This window comes from Micromys minutus (assembly GCF_963924665.1).
Source record: "Micromys minutus genome assembly, chromosome: 17".
NCBI classification, from domain to species: Eukaryota; Metazoa; Chordata; class Mammalia; order Rodentia; family Muridae; genus Micromys; species Micromys minutus.
The window spans coordinates 18314956-18331420 of record NC_137952.1 but is presented as its reverse complement, the minus strand read 5'-3'; the positions used below and the strand labels follow the sequence as shown (position 1 = coordinate 18331420).

The 16465-nt window shown below is 39.4% G+C and overlaps 1 protein-coding gene across 1 annotated transcript; it reads right to left on the bottom strand.

Moving 5' to 3' along the window:
• Window positions 1–372: 372 nt before the first annotated feature.
• Window positions 373–11098, bottom strand: LIN7C (lin-7 homolog C, crumbs cell polarity complex component). The gene is made up of 5 exons (XM_080931509.1): window positions 11051–11098; window positions 7793–7911; window positions 7130–7201; window positions 4801–5010; window positions 373–4174 (listed from the first exon to the last, which is right to left on the bottom strand). The coding sequence occupies exons 1-5, from the start codon at window positions 11085–11087 to the stop codon at window positions 4019–4021; spliced, it is 594 nt and encodes a 197-aa protein (XP_080787635.1). The 5' UTR covers window positions 11088–11098; the 3' UTR covers window positions 373–4018.
• Window positions 11099–16465: the final 5367 nt, after the last annotated feature.

The window sequence follows — 16465 nt, the reverse complement described above, 5'->3', positions numbered from 1 at the left end:
TCACCTAGCAAGCACTGAACTTACTTTCCAACAAATTTCATTCTGAGTATGGCCTCACCCCTCAAAAATGACACTAACTGTAAAAGTTGGCAGTTTCAAGCTTCATCTTGCATGTTGATTTGTCCATAAAAACTGGTCAGAATACAACTTGCAAGAGAGGCTCTCTCCTTTCAAGCCCAGGGGCTTGAGTTCAGGTAGTTAAGCCGGCATTTGTCTTTCCTTGATGAGCCATCTCGTCACACCAACTACTTTTTTTGCTAATAGGGTCCTACAGCTACTTAGTATGTGGGGACACAAAAGCAGTCCATGCAGGCAGCCTGGGCTTCAGAGACAGACGGCGCAAGCGCACAGGCGGCAGAGGACAGAGAAGCACCCGTCCAGGGCAGTAGGGATGGCAAGGCGGATTTCAAGAGGGCAGGTGGGTACCAGTCTCTGCTGCCAGTCATGTCACACTGCCTCTTGAAAGAACAGAAGACAACGTTTTGTTTAGTTATATTTTATGAAAGGCAAACGAAATACAGAAATCTGAAGTTTCATTTCAGGACCCACCGTGGATTTTGCTTTTTACTCTATGTAACGGTTATTTTACACACAGCGTTCAGAAATACATCTACTAGTAATTGTATCAGTTTTGTCAAATGCAAAGGACAAGCATGACTCATACAAATATATTTCAAATAAGCCTTAGGATCAAATTTAATTGCTAAATGATTCATCTATTGAAAAAGAACTGTTTCACATTCCAAATTATTTTCTCAAACTAAAAAGAGTACAAGTGTATCAAATCTTTGCCAATATTTTTAAAAACCACGTCCAGTTACAAATTAGTTTAAAACTTATTGAAAATTAATAATCAAATGACTTTTCCCATTCTGTAACTATTATCACTTCAACAACCTTTGAAAGAAACACTACTCATAAGTTTTGGAGAGTGAAACTACAAAAGGAGACGTTGCCAGAGCAGATAGTGAACTGTTAGAAAATGCACAGACACGTATCCAGGAGGTACAATGACTAGAGTCCTTATATATCAATAAATCATTCCACAGTATAATCACACATACTCTTCTAAGTCTATACCAAGTCATGCTGATGCTTTCCCGGTAAGCCATAACCTTATCTTATATTAAATTCTATTCATTTTAATTGTAAACAAAGTACTTGAGCAAAATGCCTTAAACTTTTATAACAGGAAGATGATCTTAAAACGTGAGACCCTAAAGAGCAGGACGCCATCCATGTAGTGGTACAGTAATGGGACAGGCGCCATCTCTAGACAGCATACTCATTCCCACAGTGTTTTCACATCGGCAATACTTAAGCATGCTTTCAAATAATAACCTGTTGTTTTTCTTTAAAGGGAAAGGGGACAGAAGGAGAAACCACTAAGACTTTACAACTGAATTACTGGTAGGTCTTACTTCTTAAAGAACGATAAAAAGAAAAACAAAAGGAAGCCAGCATGGTGTACAGAAAGAGTTCCAGGACAGCCAGAGCTATGTAGAGAAAGGGGATGCCAAATACCTCCTAAATCTATACGGAGATACTAAGAAACAGAATCAATCATTAAGTAGCTTCAGATTAAATATACTTTCAAAAAGAGTCCAGTATAATCGGAAAGTCCATGAGCTAGTGCTTCTGAAGCCTCAGTGTGCAATGAATCTGTCATAGGAAATTTCAATCATAAAGAAATGACTTTGAATTGGCTGTATGGGAAGGGACCAAGGTGAGTCTTACAACCTGCAGGGTATTCTAACATGCACTTAAGGTCAAGACTCACCAAATCAACTCATTTTGAAATGTTTAAGAAAATAAACAGAAAACGGGGGCTAAGAGAAATTTACATTTGTAAGTTACAAGTCAAACAAATACCCTTTATATATTTACTGCCTAGTTTTATTCACAAATCATCCATTTAGTAAATTAAAATTCGATCACTTCCTTAGTACACAAAGACTACTGTACACTTGCCAGTGACTTTTCCTATGGTCAGTATCTAACATTCTGAGACTGAAGAATCGCATCAATGAAAGCAAACTATCACTACCCATGCTCAACAGTACCAAGAAAAGCTATGTATTTGGCTCCTTTAAATTGTTTTTATTTTAAGAATTATAAATCGTGCCAGCCCACGCACAAAGAACAGACTGTGAGTTACTGAAGAAGAAGAAGAAAAAGGTTTTTCAATGTACTTAAGGGAAAAAAATAACCTGGCTGAAATTCTGCAACAGCTGAAACATGAACCAGGAGGCTGTACTCACAAAAGACGCTGCTGTGTCCTCAGGAGCAACTGTACACAGTACCTATGCTGAGACAGGTTCCTTGGGGTTTACTTACCCGGGTGCAGAAATACGGGCATGATAACGGTACTGTTCGATGTGCACCAACACGTTTCTTTAATATAGAGTTTTAAAACAAATACCTCTAATAATTTTACAATTAAATTAAAATACGTCATACTCTTCTATACTACTTTGGTCTCAACATTTTAAAAACACATGATCTAATTTTGAAAATATACAATTCGGCATGATCCTATCAATATCAAGCACATGTTGTACTGGACTAAAGACATTCAACCATGCACAATCCAGTGTTCAATTCCTAAATGATAAATAACATGTTGACTGACTTACTCTGAAAATCACTGAACTTTAGTCATCTTGTGAGACTCACAGTGATCACATACATGCAGAAAAACATACACACTTCCATTCTTCCTGAAGGAATGTTACAAAATGCCCACTTTAAAAAAATAAGGTAATAGTCGTAATTATGACAAATTCCTACATTTTCAACCCATCTGTTTCTTTTTAATATCATCACTTAAGACCTTTGCAAACGTTCCTATCATATGTGACTGAAATAATCACTTTGATTTCAGCTTTTAGAAGACCATCGTCACAATCATGTATCAACAGCCGCCTTTTAGGAAAACAGTGACATCCAGTGGACAAATGGTAAAAAGCACTGTCCCAAATTCTTATCGCTATTTGAATCAAGATGTAGATCATTCTGAGCCCCGCCTCAATGTGAGACTTCTGAAACCGCCTGCTTCTGTATCTTAAACAAACCCTTCCTGCCCTTCCTAGCTGCAGTCGGCGCGGAAGCTAGCCCAGTGCGAGTGTCTGGCTTCAGGCTCCACAGATGACGTTATTACCTTGTCTCATTCCACTCTCACCAGCACCGACTGACTCATCTCTAGGCATCAAAGAACCAAATATGAGAAACAGATTTAAATACAAATGAATAGCATACAAATTTAAAAAGTTGAAATCTGAGCTTTTTGCATGTATAATTTATGACATACTGTTAAATATAAATAAAGGATTTAATTGGTAATGGTAACAATCAAATTACATCCTCTCCACTCGCTGCTCAGAGATTATGAAATACATATTTTAGCAATGATTGCTTCAGTGCTTAAAACGTACCTTTATAAATCAGTATAAAGGAATTCAGTATACGGTTTAAATAAAAAGGTTCCATGGTAGCTGTGATTTACCGCTGACTACAGATATTATATGTCATGATCCAAGTACAGAGTCAGCAGAGATGCTAACACTCACGGTGTGACAAACTGCCACAAGCAAGACCGCTGCTACGTTTAAGTTCTTGGAAAAATGAAATTTCACAAAGAAATTGCAGTAAGCAAAAGAAAATATTGGAGATCTGTTATTTGTAAATAAGTCGCCAAATAAAGAAAAGTTCTTTTTAAAAAAAGATTAAGAATGTAAAAGTACATTTTAATATTAAAAAAGCATTATTAAAAATCTATAACAACTTTATGACAAAATCTGTGTTTGAAAAAGGCCTGTAAAAACAGCAGGACAGAACTGCCCTCATCAGTGTGTGCTTCTCTACAACCCTAAGTGACGCTGAAACAGGCATTTATAAAATGGCAAGAGGAGTTCACGGAAGTTTCTGGTGTTTTACAATCACTGGCATCAAGACCATCAGGAGGTCACAGGTAAAACTTTCCTAGCTAAAAGCAAAAGAACATAAAGTTTCTAAATGATTAGGTCTGTTGTCTGCGTTTTGCTGATCTCATTTTCTCAAAGCGGGACTCCATTTCTTCCAAGACCTTCGGTGTGTACCGGACGACCAGTTTAACCTTCCCTTGGGCTGCTTTCAGCAGCTCTACTGCTTTCTCATGGTGCTCTCCTTCAACACTCTGAAAAGAAATACATAAGACAAACAACTGACATTTGGGTTTCCAAGTAATCTAACCTGCGAAATATTAATACACAATAAGTAAAAATTGGCAACGTTACATCATTTCAGCACTATAATAAACTCTTACTCTACCACTTAATCAATGTGAAATCTTATGAGACACATTTGTGTACACTCTAAGAATAACAAAGACAGCAATACTCATGCCTTATTACTATACCAGGTCAGGAGTAAATCAAGTAATTATCATTGTAAACAAAGAGAGTCTATTTCTGACTTCGTACACAGGTATACAGCACTGCACCTTAACCTGGAGTGCTTACAGACACACTGAAACTGCGTTAAAAAGTACTGGCTGGGGATGGGACTCATTGTAAGAAGTTGCCTAGAACACCCATGAGACTGAGTTTGATTTTCCGCTCAACAAAAGCTCCACTATCATCACAAAAGTCAAAGCAGTCACATGGCACCAGGCTGAGCAATATCGCCTGGGCTTTTCTCAAGGCATTTTAAAAATCAATCTCAGAAGTTTTCCCCCTTTTATCCTCTGATTTGATTGTTCCAGTGCACCCCCAAGTGGCTACAACACATTACTGCAATAGCAAATGGAAAATTTATCTTTACCACTCCATTAACAGAAAGTAGCTGATCTCCTCGTTTGAGGCCTCCATGTCTGTCAGCAATTCCACCTGGAATTATCCGTGATATATAAATTGGTGAGTTTTGTTCTTTGCCTCCCATGATATTGAATCCAAGACCCTCTTCTGTCTTGGGTAGCTCAACAACTCGGGGGTGAGAATGTCCTTCACTGGCAGCAAAGGCAGCAACAGTAGCCTGAAAGAGAAATGCATACATGGAAGAATATAACTTAGTTTCGAGATACTGGGTTTGAATCCAGAGGCTCAGATATGCTAAGGCTGTGACTGCTCCATATTCCTAGCCTATAAAAGCCTTTTTGAGGAACATAGATTCTCATGTGTGAGCTGCCACTACTTCACTGGGGCTAAGTCAAACAGCTTGTAAGAGATAAATGAAAACAATACTCAGATTATGTAGAATGTAAGCTTCAGATCACTACTAGCTCCTGCAGATCTCAGAAATATGCTGCTGCACACACACAGGGATGGTCAAGGCTTGTCAAGCAGACAGATGTGTAGATACTTAGAGGGGGAGCTCTCCGTGAGAATGCCAACAGTCCTGCACTTCAAAGCAGATGATAGACTGGTTCCTTTGGGGCAGGACACAACCTACCTACATAAATGTGTTCCTACATCAAGTAACTGTGGCTGCTATAGTGTTTGAACCACATAGTAAATAATTAAAATATCAAGAAACCACTAGAATGCTTTTTGTTGCTTCAGTTAAGTATCTAGTTACAACTGAAAAGAAAAAGATAAAATATAGTTACTATGTCTAATTATATTCTAACAGGGGTTTACATTCTGTTTCCTTTCGCTTTTAAAGGCCCCATTTTCATTATGGATGCTGGATGGAAAACAAGAATGAGAAAAGAGAAGGAAGGTTGGAGAAATGGCTCAGCCTTTAAAGGCTGGGTTTGCAATCAAAAATATAAGAGAAAAAAGAGAGAGAGAGAAAGAGAAAGACAGACACTGATTCTTTACTCAGCACCAATTTCTATCTCTGGAGTACTGAAAAAAAAAGGCCCCATTTTACAGAGTTAAGGCTCACAAGCTTTGCAACTCCAAGAACTACACAAGTCAGAGACAAGCCAATTTCCTTTTGGGGTAGGGTGGAGCAAGCACCCAGTTCTGCACCACAGGCTTAGCTTTAAACTCTTTGCCTCCATGCCTCAGCCACATGTGCTGGGGTTGCAGAGACACTGTCAAAACTTCAAAAAATGTTTTTCTTTTCCTTCTAAACACAGGGCTCATTTAGCCCAGGCTGGCTCCAAACATGTTAAGAAGCCAAGAATAACCTTAAATGTCTGTCCCTCGACTTCCCAAATGATGGGATTATAGGTATGTTACCACATATGGTTTTATGTGGTGCTGGGGATGGAACTTAAAGCCTTGTGCATGCTAGGCAAGCTCTGTAACTGAACTATACTCACACACTGTGGTCCCAAGCCCAAAAGTTCTATGGATTTAGGGACTTTGACAAAGAAAACTTATACACTTAGTACTTGTATTTAATGAAGACTCTAGTAATTCCCTTTGTGGACCAGTAATTAGCAATAATAGCCTTCTACTAAGTGGTAATGATAACGCTTAAGCACATGTGGTATACACTTGCCTCAATGTCTCAGGTTATCTGAGGAAAACTAAGTTGGTACAAGAAATCACACAAATATGCCATCTATGTCTCTGAGGAGGTAGCCTAGATCCAACAATGTCCCCTATGTGCAGGGCCAAAGTCAAGGGAAAGTCCAAGAGTAATGTGAGGGTTTATCACAGTCCCTAGAACTACCATTCACTTACTGCTATGTGCTGCAAGGAAAGTAGTTTAACTCTGATGCTTCCTCTTCAACAAGAAAGTCATTCTCACAGATTATGAAATTAATGTTATAATCACAAATCTGTAGAGTGCTCTGAATACAATCATATCAGACATAATATACATACTATTGCACTTTCAATGTATTATCTAAACAGTATCACAAAATGTCTTCCTAAAGCAAATAAAGCACAATTTCTCAATATCTGACAAACATAGTATAGGTTGAAAGACATGCTAACTTTCAAAGCTTACAATGACTCTATTAACTGCATGTTAAATCTTTATTTAATCTATGACTTCTATATTGTACACACTACACACACAGCCTGTGTGTATGGATACATGTGTGTTGACTTGCTGGCCAGTAAGGCCCTAGAATATCCACCTCTCCACTCCTAGTACTAGGAGCTGGGGATCCTGTGGGTTACAAAGCAGGCACTTCACCTCCTCCTGGCCCATTTTAGTTCCAGATTTTGATAAGTGACAATCCCTTTACCTTTGCAGTTGCATTAGCTCTCACTTCGGGGCTGCTACTGATGTCCACAGTCTCATAAACATGTTCATAGACCTGCAAAACACAAGGTTTTCACCATATTTGAATTTTGGACCATATTTATGTTTGAGTTCTCTGCAAAGTTAACAAATATGTTAACATTTCCCAAAAACAATTATCAGTCTTTACAAAATGTAATGCTTTTCTATTAGAAATTTCAAAGAAAATTCTTTTGGGAGGGAATAAACCTAAGATTTTATGTATGTTAGAAAAACACTGAACTATAACCCCAGTTCAAAATTCCAAAGAAAAACAAATGAGAGGAAGGGAGGGAGGGAGAGAGAGAGAGGCAGAGAGAGGAGAGAGGGAGAGAGAGAAAGAGAGAGAGAGAGAGAGAGAGAGACAGAGAGAGAATATATAACAGTTCTAATGTTTTCTTCCTTCACTCACATTCTTTTTTATTATAGGCAGATTGGTCTATAACTATGCAGTCCAAGCTGGCCTATATGTAATTCATGGAATTTCTCCTGCCTCAGCTTCCTGAGTACTGTGATTACTGGTGTGCACCACCATGTCTGGTTTACTCTCTACCAGAATCCAAATTTCAGTTTATTACTGTAGCTACGTAATTCAAAATTTGCAGACGTATAGATTATGCTAACTTACCTCTCTCACAGCATTGCAGAACTCACTCTGAAGGACTCTTTGTAAAGCCTGAAGTTTCTGCGGTGGTACCTCTCCACTCCTCTGTAATTTCTCCAACAATTCAATTGCTCTGCAGATATCTACAGGAAATAAAACACAAATGATTACTCTTGCTAAGGAATCTCTTCATTCCTTTAGAGTGTCATAGCAGCTAAGATAATTCAAAGGCTAGTCAGGTGTGGTCCCCAATATGAATAATCTTCCTTTCAGAGGCTGAGGCAGAATGATCATTAGCTGTTAAAGGTCAGTTCAGGCTTCAATACTGCTTCAAAAACAAAGCAAAACAACCAACCCCCCCCCCTCCAATTCTCCAAAGAAGAAGAATGGTAGAGGGGAAAATTTTTTTTTTAGATTAGATAAGAAAAGCTAACAGTATTACCAAGAATTATTTAGTCAATAAAAATTTAACTAATCATCTTATTTATAACCAAAGCAGCCAACAAAACAAAACACCAAAGAAAACAAAAACCAAGAGAGTATGTGCTAGTGTTATCACTGTTGACTTCCTGAAGGGAAGTGTGCAGATTACTCAGTAACACATGGAATGCAGCTCAATTCAGACATGTCCAGATAGGGTTTATAAAACAGAAAGGAAAAGGAAAAGAAACATAGCCTTATCAACCTAGTCCTAATACTTATGGGTGATCTCAGATAAGTTTCCTAGTTGGCTATATGGTCTGTAAAACACCAATAATAGTGCCTTTCTCATATGGGAAAAAGAAAATAAAAATCCTCACAAGCACATATGTTATGTCTCATTGGTATGGATTAATTGAAGAAATAGTAAAGCATTAGGGGCTAAAGAGATTCAGGACTTCCTGAATCTCAGCACCTACTTGGACATCTATCTCATAACTACCTGATACCCTCTTCTGCTCACTCCACCCCCTGGGCTCTCAACACATACAAATTTAAAAAAAAAAATTAAAGAATCACACACACAAATTTAGCATATTAGATAACTGTTTACTGGGAATGTAAAAAATGTGTTCAATGACAAAAAATTTTAGGAAACTCAGATTCATGTTATAACACTATTAATCACAGCATCTGTGCTGATTTTTTTCCTCAAGGCTTTCTGTACCCCAGCCTCAGTGTATCACTACTGCTCATTAACAGACATTTCAGTAAATTTAATTATGTTCACTTACTGCCAAAGGCCAGGATACCTTTGTGTTCCAAATCATTTATATACCATCCTATATATTCTAACCCTTACATACTTTTGACTTAAGTGGAGGAACTTTTGATTTCATGCTACACTGAAGAACCAGACATTTACTTCACAGACTTAGTTAGGACTTTGCATTTGCTTATGAACAAGTCCAAATAAACTTTTGTAGAGAAGCTTTAAAAAAAAAGTTGATTCAGTTTTAAATAATAAAAGCTTAAACTGCTACTAATCAAACTATCTTTGCTCTGATTTCCCACCACCAGAATGGCTAATAAATGTTGTTTCACCAATTGTTGATTTACAAAGTTACAATACACTCTATCCACATTAAAATCCTACATACAGGGCTGGGAAAACTCAGAGGTAGGGTGCTCCCCTAGTCTGTACACGGCTCTCAACTCAGTACAACATGGTGGAGAGAAGGAAAGGGAAGGCAAGAGAATAGGAGAGGGTAGAGAAAGGGAGACCAGCTAATCAACACCTAGAAATGAGTTAAAAACTCTATGCCAAATATATGCTCAATAAATTTGTGCACCAGTAAACTATGCTTTGATAATTAGAAGCAAAACAGAAACTTGGTCATATGTACTGGTATTTTACTGTGGAACTGTACTGTGGAACTCTTGAGAATAAGTTGGGACTGTTAGAATTCTCAATCAGAATCAGACTTGATCCTAACTGATTTGCTTATTCTACTAACTGGCAAAAACCAACTAGTATTACCAATATTTTGAACTTTCTACTGTCTAACTGCAAACTTCCTAACAACAAACAGCAAATGTCAGAGGGTAAAGATCCACATTTTGTGTTTCATTTAAAACTACAAAAGAGCGCCGCCATCTTGTTAGAATCTTCCAACTCTCCCGGTGAACACCAACAGATTTGCTCCTATTTACAGAGCACACTGACACTGTAGTACTCAAGGAAAATCACACAGCTGAAGACCTTAGTCTTTCCCAAGCTACCCTGTCAGAAACAAGCTCATTCATTTAAAAGGAAGGGGGAGGGGGGAAGACTTTCACAATTCCTACAATAAAAAGCTAAACTAATCGGAACAGTGAGTGGGGCATGACACATACACAAGTTTTAAAATTCTTTCCTTCTTGGACAATACTGAGACTATAATTATGAATACTAATGTATGCAAAGCGGTGTCAAACTTCATGGCAGGCTTTGCTTGTCAACAGTACTCAAAATGCTTAACTGGTACTTCCTGATTGCTATGACTACCAATTGTAAAACGCTTGTTCTAGTTGTCGAAAATTTAACTTGGGCAGAACAGAGTACAATCTTGGAAAACGGCAACTGGACCCTAGTATTTTCACAGGCTTCTCTTGAATAGGGTTTATTTGTCTTGACTCTTTTCTCTAAGAAGCAATCACCCAACCAGGCTTCCAATTGTAGGGTTTATAAAGTAAGGACTAACATCGTACTTAAAAGTGACTTAAAATCAAACCAGTACCCCACTTAGTTATGTAATCTCCTTCCCAAGATCAAATCAGTTAGATTTTTTTTTTAAAAGCATTCTCTGTAGCTGCGGGGGTGGGAAAGCTAAGAACTAGCAACTCAAAGCCCGGAGGTTGTGGTCAAAGTAATGATGGAGTCTGAGTTGTAAGTGGGGGGCGAGGGAATTTCCACGGGAATGTGCCTGTGTCCAAGTATAAGAACGAGGGGCCAAGAGGCCACACTTATCTGTTCGTGCACAGTAGTAGACAGTCCCAAACTGCGGGTGTGGCCCTTGCTTTTAGGGTTTATGAAGCTGAAAGCCGCGTGTGCAATTCGCACCCTGGGAGTGCCTGAGCCTATTGCCGTGGGCAGGTCGCTGAACCAAGCTGTGCCCACCGTCAGCGTGAATGGTCGGGTCTGGCGATCTTTCAAACGCCACCAGCGCCACCCGCGAGCAGCGCCCACCGCGGAGGCCGAGGGAGGAGGGATTCCAGGTATCCGCGCACCGGTCACTTTGTCTTCGCTCCGGCCGGCAGGCAAAGCGGTTCGTAGTCTCGACCCGCCCCACCCACCGCGGCCCCGAGACCCGCGGCACTCACCCCTCTCTAGCCGGACAGGTTCTCCCAGCGCCGCCATCTTCTCTTCGGCAGTGCAGACCCACAGGAAATGACGACAGAGGGGCCGCGGGGCACCCGGCCGAGAAACCGGAAGAGCGAGGACGGTCCTAACGCGAGAGCTAGAAGGACGCGGTTAACTACGCAGAGCGGTAACGGTGGACGCTGTGTGGTCGAGGGGTGGCCTCTGTTCCTCCATCTGTGCTCGTCCACTTCCAACAACCTGAGGTTGAAAAGATACCTCCACTGTCCCCTGTCTCGGAGAAGCCATATCGTTAGTTCCAGGCCTTACTTAACCGACGGCAGCCTCTGACCTTGGATTTGTACGCTGATCGTTTAGGCTGGTTTCCTCATGTCCGAGGCGCATAATTAGTCTTAATATCCTAGCTTGATTTAATTTTAAAGATCTGCAGTTTGAATTTCCCCAGAAATCAGTTTGAGCAGAAAGATGGAAAAATACAAAGTAATTGAGAGAGAAGAGTCTTTGATATACCACAAAGAATCGCTTTTAATTAGGCAATTCAAAATCTGTGAATGAAGTTCAAAGCATAGATTTTTTTTATGGGTACATTTTGTACATTGTAAGAATTTTTATGTGTTTTGCCTACATGTATATCTGCACGTTTACATGCCTGGTGACCGTAGAGGCCACAAGAGGGCATCTATTCTCCTGGAACTGGAGTTAGACATGGTTGTTACTTGCCCTGTAGGCGTTGGGAATCTAACCCCAGGTTCCCTGGAAGAGGAGCCAGTACTCCTAGCTCAGTATCATCTCCAGATCCGCACAGGGCTGCTCTTGAAAACCTTGTGGACCCAAATCTTTTTTAGTCACTAAGTGAAATAATATTTTTGAAACTTGGATGTGGGTAGCAAAGACCATGGTACGTGTTAATTTCTTAACATCCCCACGACAGGATTGTTTTAATAACTGGTTGTAGATGATGCACTCTTTCCATTGAACTTTAGTTTTCTACATGTTATTATTAGGTAGAGCTAATTGAATTCCACCATTGGGTTATAGTCTTCAAGCGTCCTCATTCTCCATACAAATTGCCTAGGTTTTCTTTGCTGACAAGAACTATTCTTACGAGCTGGGGTTACACATTACTTACTTTTCCAGAGAATCAAGCCTGCAGACTTGTACAAGCTACACAAATTTTAAACGACTGAGCCACATCTCCTATCTTCCGCTCCTTCGGAGTAGTCTTTTTTCATGTCTTTGATTATGAACACATAATTCCGGAATTCTAGGCTTAACTAGAAGACCATAAAGCTTTCTAGAGAATAAAAGATCACCTTCTGAAGATTAGGAATTGTAAGGGGATGCACTTTCTTTTCATTAAGAGAACTGGAAGGACTGCAAGCTATAAAACTTATAGAAAATTAATTCTCCAACTAGGATTCTTTCCTCGTTTTCTAGAGCTTCCATAACAAAGTATAACAAGTGGAATGTCTTGAAACAGCAGATATTTGTCTCTCATTTCTGAAAGCTAGAAGTCAGGAATGAAAGTACTATGTTCATTCCTAATCTAAAGGAACCTTTCCTTATTTCTTCCTGGCTTTCTAGCAGTTTCCTGGAAGTCTCTGGTGTTTCTGACTTGTGTTACCCAGCCTTTGTTTTCATAGTCACATGACATTCTTGCTATTCTTTTCAACTGAGCATTTTCTTAGAAGACCAGTCCTATTGGATCAGAGGCCTACTGTAATTCACTATGACCTCAGCCTAAGTCACATAGGCAGTGTGCTACTACCACTGCACTATGATTCTCGACTGCATGTGTTTTTTGTTTGTTTGGTTGGTTTTTTCCTTTTTTAAGGGAAGGAACCAACCTATAAGCTGATGAAATTATCACAAGTGAAGTCACTAAAAGATGTTTTAGGGCCATAGTATAGCTCAGTGATTGAACATTTGTCTAGCATGTCTGACATGCTGTGTTAATCTCCAATTTTATACTAAAACTATAAATTATTTAAAAACTACTTTTCAAACATAATTTCTCTAAAGCAGCTAGAAAACGTGCCCCCATCAGAATTAGGAAGTTAAATTGCTGATGTAGCTCAGTGGCAGAGCAGTTGTCTCAAATGTACCTGGTCTTCCAGTCCAGCCCTCAGAAAACAGAGCCAATGTACGTTAGGATGATCCTAGAATGCTTGTTTTATTAGTATCACTAGAGACACAGAGCTTATAAAACGTGTACACTCATGTGCACATGCATAGAACATCTTACTGTGGAAGATTGCTTCAAGTGATCACGAAAGATAAGGTATCTTCATGAAAGATGGAAACATGGGGAACAAGATGGTAATAGTTTCAGTGCAAAGTCAAAGGTTTAAAAAAAAAACAAAACAGAGTTCATGTTCTTAGTCCTCATCTGTGTTTGGAGATCTCATGATCCGAACCACTGGTCTAAAGGCAGAAGGTGTATTTGCCCAGCTTAACAAGAGAGAAGGCTGCTTTCGAATGTTCTTTTGTCATATGTAGGCCATCAAAGGGTGCATTGGATGATGCTTACTCACATTTCTAATGGTGACCTTTCATTGATTTATCAAACAAATATAACCTCTTTCAGAAACACCCCTGGGCCATCCAAAAATAATGTCTCATCGGCTATCGGCCGTCTTTTTGTTATTGTTAGATACAGTCCTGGCTGTTCTGTAATTTGCTATGTAGACCAGGCTTACCTCCACCTTACAGAGACCCACTTGCCTCTGTCTCCAGACTATTGGGATCAAAGGCCTGTGCTATATCACTCCTGGACCTGAGCATCTTTTAGCCTAGTCAAATGGATACTTAAGATCAACCACTGGCATTTTCTGAAGTGTTTAGGAAAAAGGTTGTGGCCTCTGAGCAGCAGCAGGCCCCGCTCCAAAGTGGGGATGCAGCTGATGACCGGGTCTGAGCTCACAGAGAGCTCAGATGGAATGTGTCAGGATCCCAGTTTACCTCCAGCAATTTTCCTTCATCATGAAGACATAGTCATTTATAGCATAGAAATCATGAAACCCAACTGCCAGAACCTCAAGTTGGGTAACTCCCAGGCACAACTGGATCCAGAGATGAAATCAGACCTCAGTTAGAGCTTTGTGAGCTCAAAATCAAGGTGGGTAAAGAAATTGAAGAGCAATCTTAATTTTTGTTCTGGTCTCTGAACTGAAATGCTTTCAGAAAATTCAAGTCCAGTCAGTGTGTGAATTGAGGAAAAGTTCAGTAAGAATGTACTCTTTATTGCTCAGGGGAAAATTCTACAGGAAATAAGTCCCAGAAACTACCCTGGTGTTTGTGGATGATACAGCCTTGGGCACTTGGTCATTTCAAGTTGTACTGTGAGCAAGAGGATCCCCTGAAACTGGATGGCAGTTTGCTTATAAAGGTTTATTAAGACATAATGAGGCAGAACAATGGAGTAAAAGGTAAACTTTTTTTCCATTCCAGAGAATCTGAGACTCTCTTGACATCTGTGGGCCTCAGGCATGCATATGGTGTGAATACATACTTGTAAGCAGAGCAGTCATACACATAAAACAAATCTTCAAATCTCAAAAAGCAACGTTAATCCCTTCTGAGTCTTCACCGTGCTAGGAACACAATCACATGCCACCACAAACCTGACTACATGTATTTTAATAAAATGAAAGGCAAAAGAAATAATATTAAATAAGGTGAAACAATATATTTTATTTTGGGATATAAGTTGTGTTAGTCTCGTATTTTCAATTTGAAATATCAACTCTTGGTTACAGATTTTTATGGAAAGGTGTAAGAGACTTACATTACAAACACTATTTGAATGCTTAATAAGCACAGACAATAGGGACAATAAGATGGTGGTGGGTAGGTGGCACAAAGGTGCTTGCTGCCAAGTCTGAAGACCCGAGTTCAGTCCCTGAAATGTACAGTTTAAGGGAAGAACTAACTCCCAATAGTTGTTTCTGAGCCCCACACAGATACTGTGGTAACACTCCCTTCCCAATCCCAGTAAACAAAGAAAAAAAAAAAAAAAAAGAAACACAAAGGTTTGGAAGATTTAAAGATTAGATTTTTTTTCCAATTGATATATTTATAAAATTGCATTATTTGGTGTTTGTGTCCCATTCAGCTATAGGAGGTCAGTGGATTTCCCACCTTTGAACCTAGTTCAGTTAACTGTGACAGAGGTAAGGTTGATGACACAGGGTTAAGTCTGTGAGCAGAACATCTTAATATGACCAGTGCATTGCAGGCAATGTATTTGGCACACCTTAACATTACATATAACATTACATATAATACTTGGGGGAAACTTCCTATCTGTAGATATATCACCCCAAAATTATAGTGGCTCTGTTTTCCAGTCAAAGCTGGATTATTATGGAATTGTGTAGTCGTGATTTTGTTTGTTTAGTTTTGTTTTTTGAGACAGGGTTTATCTGTGTAGCCCTGGCTGTCCTAGAACTCACTCTGTAGACCAGGCTGGCCTTGAACTCAGAAATTCTCTTGCCTCTGCCTCCCAAGTGCTGGGATTAAACATATTCATGCACCACCGCTACCTGGCTCTGTGTGGTCTTGGGATGTTTCCTCATTTATCAAGAACGCTGGCGAATACATGACAACAAGTGAAAACTACTTGATACATACGATATAGCAACTAATATAAACATTTACATATATATTCCTTAAAATTTTGGGAATTTAATAAATCAAAATCTCCAGGAAAGTCTCTAGTAATATACATTTTTCCTATGTATGAATTTATTATTGTGTAAGTACTGAGAATTAACATTTTCAAAATTCCCAGGGGTTCTGACATAGCCAGACTGACTCAGTGAACTCTACTTGAGGTTCAAAAGATTATTTCAAGGACCTTTTCCAACTAAAATTATTTTTCTCTACAAGCACAGAGGCAAATCATCAAGGGAATTACTATAATCATCAAAAGAATATTCTTGTATAAAGGGCAGCATGTCAGTTGATTTTAAAATTAGTTTTAAAGTATTTGAAGTATAGGTAAAGAAGAGTTTTAGGAGCTGCTTCTGAGAGGGAAACATATGATTCAAGCTGACAAACCAGCCACTCACTTGTCCCCAACATAGCAAAAAAGAGAACTATTCTATTGTGTAAAGAAAGATCCCTTCTGTAATGGGCAGCTTCGTCAGAGTTGGCAGGGGGGTGGGGGATCTGGAGAGAACAGGTTCACAGAACACAAGGGTCAGTGTCTCAGAGGCAATTCCCAGCCTGAATGAGAATAGCTTTAACTCTCATGCCTCTGCTAGGCTGTGAAGCCCCTCAGCACACCTAATCAAGGAAGGGATCCTCTTCTCTGGCCTTTCCCTGTAACTTCTTCCCTTAGAGGTGAAAGGGAACTTTAAAATTAGAAAGAAGGAAAGTCTGCGTCTAGGCAAATCTAGGGAAAGCTAAATTAT